General features: G+C 37.8%; 1 protein-coding gene across 1 annotated transcript in view; it reads right to left on the minus strand.

The window, feature by feature from the left end:
* Positions 1 to 250: 250 nt before the first annotated feature.
* LOC141782895 (pyridoxal kinase-like) overlaps positions 251 to 4,964 on the minus strand; it is an 8,983-nt gene continuing 4,269 nt past the window's right edge. The window contains exons 3-11 of the mRNA XM_074659737.1: positions 4,856 to 4,960; positions 4,388 to 4,471; positions 3,628 to 3,662; positions 3,292 to 3,377; positions 3,062 to 3,107; positions 2,851 to 2,962; positions 2,613 to 2,749; positions 2,465 to 2,531; positions 251 to 1,977 (exon numbers count right to left, since the gene is read on the minus strand). Of these exons, the coding sequence (XP_074515838.1) occupies positions 1,850 to 1,977; positions 2,465 to 2,531; positions 2,613 to 2,749; positions 2,851 to 2,962; positions 3,062 to 3,107; positions 3,292 to 3,377; positions 3,628 to 3,662; positions 4,388 to 4,471; positions 4,856 to 4,960 (800 nt within the window). The 3' untranslated portion in view covers positions 251 to 1,849. The remainder of the gene's footprint in view (positions 1,978 to 2,464; positions 2,532 to 2,612; positions 2,750 to 2,850; positions 2,963 to 3,061; positions 3,108 to 3,291; positions 3,378 to 3,627; positions 3,663 to 4,387; positions 4,472 to 4,855; positions 4,961 to 4,964) is intronic.

Consider the following 4,964-nt stretch of genomic DNA (forward strand, 5'->3'; position numbering starts at 1 on the left):
ATCATGATTTGTTTATATATATATATATATATATATATATACTGTGTATATTTGTATATATATATGTATATACTGTGTATATTTGTATATATATATATATATATATATATATATAGACACTCTCATTTGAACACCTTGTAGAACAGTGGCTTTAGTATGCTTTTACCCAGAGTTGTTAGACCTAAATAGTACATGCTTAGGTGACTCAAGCCATAAATAAAAAATAAACAAATAATTAAAATCAAAACAGTTTCAGTAAAATATGAATCATTTATTTCAGTTCTTGTTTTGCTCTCTGTCAGAGCAGCAGCTTGGCACTTGACTTTCTAACGTGTGAGGATCAACTATTACATTGGTACACAAAAAACATTCACAACCAATGTTTTTCTTCTTACAGTAACCCCGTTAAGGCTATTATTATTATTATACAGCATGGTCTCTCATACCGACTCTTTTTGTTGAGATATGACAACAGTCAAAAATGAAAACAATGATCATTAGTAAATATATTAAAGATTATCTGTGCAAATACCTCAATTTGAGATGCTTAAGACATGGATCTAACATGTTATACATCTGCTAGTTCAAGACATCAATGCATGATTAAAAAAGGAGGTGAAAAACATTTTCAGTAAGTTGATTAAAAGAACAATTTTAGACATTTTAGTTACAATTGAAGTGAAACAAACTGGGGTGATGAAACTGTATAGACTACATATCGATAGCATAAGACGTTTGACATTTTGTGGGAGTCACAAGACTTATAATGCATCCAATCTGCATGTATAAAGTGATAACACTTAACTTAAAGTGCATGATAAAACACCCAAGCACATTATAAGCACATTGCATGCATTCATACCTTTTTTTAATATAATCATTTCAGAAAACTCACAATGCAATAAAATGCTCTGTGAATCTGAAATCATTAAGAAATGATATATATATTAAAGCTGTCAATCGATTAAAATATTTAGTCGCCAATAATCACAAATTATTCCGTTAAAAATGTACCTTAAAAGGAGATTTGTCAAGTATTTAATACTCTTATCAACATGGGAGTGGACAAATATGCTGCTTTATGCAAATATATGTATATACGTATTTATTAACACAAAACAATGACAAATATTGTCCAGAAACCCTCACAGGTACTGCATTTAGCGAATCATAACATGGCAAACTCAAGCCCACTACCATCTCCGAAAGATCGATTGCGTTAATGCGTTAAAGAAATTAGTGGCGTTAAAACAAATCTGACACTTGAACTTTGACAGCCCTAATATATATTTTTCCACCAAAAGCTGTTAATCCCTTTGCTTGAACATCATGTTTTCATTATATTTCAAATACTCTATTGATGTGCTTATAATGCCTTGTGACTGTGAGTAACACACTTTAAGAACATGTGACTAGTCCCTACTTACGATCACAGCCAAAACAAGTAGAGGCATGGTCATGCATGTATCTATTCATGAGTTGTTTTATAGCAAAAAATAATTTCCACCATGTTAGTGAGGATTCAAGTACAGTTACACTATTGTTAAACCTAAACAGAGTTGGCTAATGTCCTTTTTTTTTTTTTCCTTATGAATGGCAGATGATGTCTAGACAGGCCATAGTACAGATGCATATGGCAGTGATTCCAGTGGAGCAGAATGTACATCACACACAGTCCTGCTGACCCCGCTCATGAAAATATAGTCGTACTCCCTCAGAGATTCTGTAAGGCAGAGACACGTGACCGTCTTTGATGTGAAAATCCTACATGTGTCTGGCGGACCGCCCAGATTTTGAAGCCGATTTGTACCGGCGCGATGTGAATGTTCACGACAACGTTTTACGGCCTTCAGTGTGAAGACTTTTGTAAAAGCTTAGCTTCCACTACAACGGCAGGATTCTCAATGTCGGCTTTGCTCTGAACCATCCTCAGCTCCAGTTGTGCAGGACTGGGCCTTTTCCCAGGGCCAGCAATCTCTGAAAGAGAGAGGAGCAGTTGAAAGAAAACACAGGAAGGTTTTTGGACTTTGGCTTACTGGTCAACCCGGCACTAAAAAGGGTCATTCTTGTCTCAGTGAATGTTAAGGCTGTTAATCCTCTTGCGGCTTTTTACATGCAGTTATAAGAGCAACAGTTATGACATCACTTGTGTGCCTCCTTCTACGTGTAATTTCCTTTTACTCAATATCTAACAATAGCAAAACCAAATCTGTGAGATTGCAAACTATGTAGAGTGATGTAATCAACTAAGATGTGTCTCTAGACAACTATTTTCTTAAGATAATGCTAGTGGCCTCTACATAATGCACACACCACTGGTTGACATATTACTATTGACTGTGTAAATATAGTACTAAAAGCAGGAGGGAGCAAACAGGGTTCCTGTATGTTGAGTCACTGACTTCAAGATAAAGTAGAGAGACCACATGACGAACCAAAGTCAATAAACACACACGATCCCTACCGTTGGCGTAAGTAATGGTCCTCTTAATGACGTGGTGCATGACTGAAACAGTCTTTTCACAGGCAGCCTGTGAGAAACAGAAGGATGACAAGATTCATTTAGGGGATTTAGGGCTTTTTTTGATTGAAAAGTGAAGTGTGCTACTGACCTTCAAGTCTTTGGGGTGATGGTGAGTCCAGGCTAGCAACATGGCAGCAAACAGGTCTCCTGTACCCACAAACACAGCATCCACTTTGGGGATGTCCATGCAGATTATCTGACTGGTGTTGGTCCCATCTGGTTTCACTACAGTGAGGACACACATCCAAATAAAGAGTCAAATCACATAATGTCTTATAAACAGTAAGTAGATGTTCTGTCTGGAGAAAGTTGGTCTGGTACTTTACCTATTTTTTGGCTCCCGAGGGCCACCAGGAACTGGTCCCCACGTTTGGAGGGCAGGTCTGTACTAGTGAGGACCACGGTCTCTGGACCCATTTTATGAAGCAAGTCCATCACCTGGAGAGTAGGACAGGTCCCATTTCATCAAGCTTTGTACTTTTTGGTGTCACAAATCAAACTAGATACAACACAGTGAGAAATATGTTTGACACTCACCTCAACAGCATCTTCCTCTGTGGTGATTTTCCTCCCAGTTAATAGCCTGTAAAAAAAGAGCAGTAGTCACAGTTGTGCCAATGAGTATTTACCTGCATCGAATAATGATCAACGACTCATCTAATATTTATTTTTATCAGATATTACTGCCAAATTAATATCATCCCCTAATTCATTTTTACAGCTAGTTTTTATGGATGTTTGTTTATGATGATTGGAAACACACTCACTCTGCTTCAAACTGGTTGGGGGTGAGGATGTCGGCCAAAGGCACTACTTTGTCCCTGTAGACTGGCAGCAGGTACTCTGGAACGTACTGAAACACACAGCAAAACAAGAAATGCAGTTTTTAATCTCCTTACAAGTGACAGTTTGGATTTCTCAAAGTGAAAACAAATAATTACAATATGAATGAAAAATGGATGATTCTGTGCTACAATTAGTTGTATAGACTAAATATTAAATAAATTAAAAAGTACATATAGTTATTTTAAAATTAACAAAGTACAAAACGAGTGCAAAGTACAGTTAACCCTCATCAGTTGTGTAGTTAGTGAGATGCTTACCATAGCACCGTGGTCTCCCATAACAGGATCACAAACTGTGGAAAAGAAGACTTCAAATTAAGCTTTGGACTTACGTTAAGGACAAAAGTTACACTCTGATAGGGCTGTAACTAATGATTACTTTCATTATCGATTAACCCTCTGAGTCCCGCCGACACTACTGTCTTTATGAGGTTGTAGCGGGCTCAGTCTTAATGCTAGAGTGGAGATACTGGTATCATATGAAACTAGAAAAACTAAGGAAGGAGGCTAAATAACGCTCCAAAGTTAAAACGAATTTTGGTGAGGAAAAACTGGCATGGCCATTTTCAAATGCCCACTTTATAATAATCACATGCAGCTTGGGGCAAAACCGATGCAGTTATTTGAATGCAGTATAAATGTGTTTCTGCATACTGGGGTCCCTTAACAGTCTTGGAATCACATAAATTGGGTATCACTGTAAAGCGGAGACTCTTGACGATCCAATGAGCCCAACTATATTCATGTGTGATGATGTTAGTCCCCACAGTAGCCATTTCATTGTAGTGAGACCATTTGTTTAAAAACTTGACCTCACTGTATAAAATGACCTCTGGTGACCTCTAGGATAATCACAGCCTCATGAAACTTTACAGCCACAAACTAGAGACCTAGAGCATTTTTGCTTGAAACGATTGATTGATTATCATAATTTATCTGTCCATGTACTGATCGATTCAACTAACCAATATTGGTTATTCAAATCTGCAATATGAACAATGTAACAATGTACACTCACCATATACCAGGCTAGAATTGGCCTTCTTCAGCTCCTGAATAATGTCCACCACCGTCTCCAGGAAGGACGTGTCTCTGCTGTATCCTAAGGGATGAAAGCGTGATGAAGAGATAATTACCTGTCTGTTTGACTTTGCTGTTCCCTCTCCATGCACTCCAACTACTAATCAAAGATTATCAATCCATCTATCTATGGCAGCCCACACAAACTAACGGTCAAATCTAAGTGAGTCAGTCAAAGAAATGCAGGTACACTGGCGTCTGCACATCAATAACTTCAAATGCATTCATTGAATTTCTGTCCTACGGAGGCTGCTGTTGGAGGATAATTTAGTATCTCTTCTAATAAAAGGGGAAAAACAAAGCGGTCATAAAATGTAGCTGCTCAAAATCCATGCTGCTATCATGTTTGGGTTTCCTCATCTCCACATTTCTTTACTCTACAGGGATACACTGCTTTTAGACTCACCTGTGAGGATGTAGTCATAGCGGTTCACCTTATTGAGCTTAATGCCCTCATATAGCACATTTAGCTCATCTGCTGTCAGTACTTGGCCTTTCCAATGGGCATAGCCTAG

Source organism: Sebastes fasciatus, chromosome 14, assembly GCF_043250625.1.
Source record: "Sebastes fasciatus isolate fSebFas1 chromosome 14, fSebFas1.pri, whole genome shotgun sequence".
Lineage (NCBI taxonomy): Eukaryota > Metazoa > Chordata > Actinopteri > Perciformes > Sebastidae > Sebastes > Sebastes fasciatus.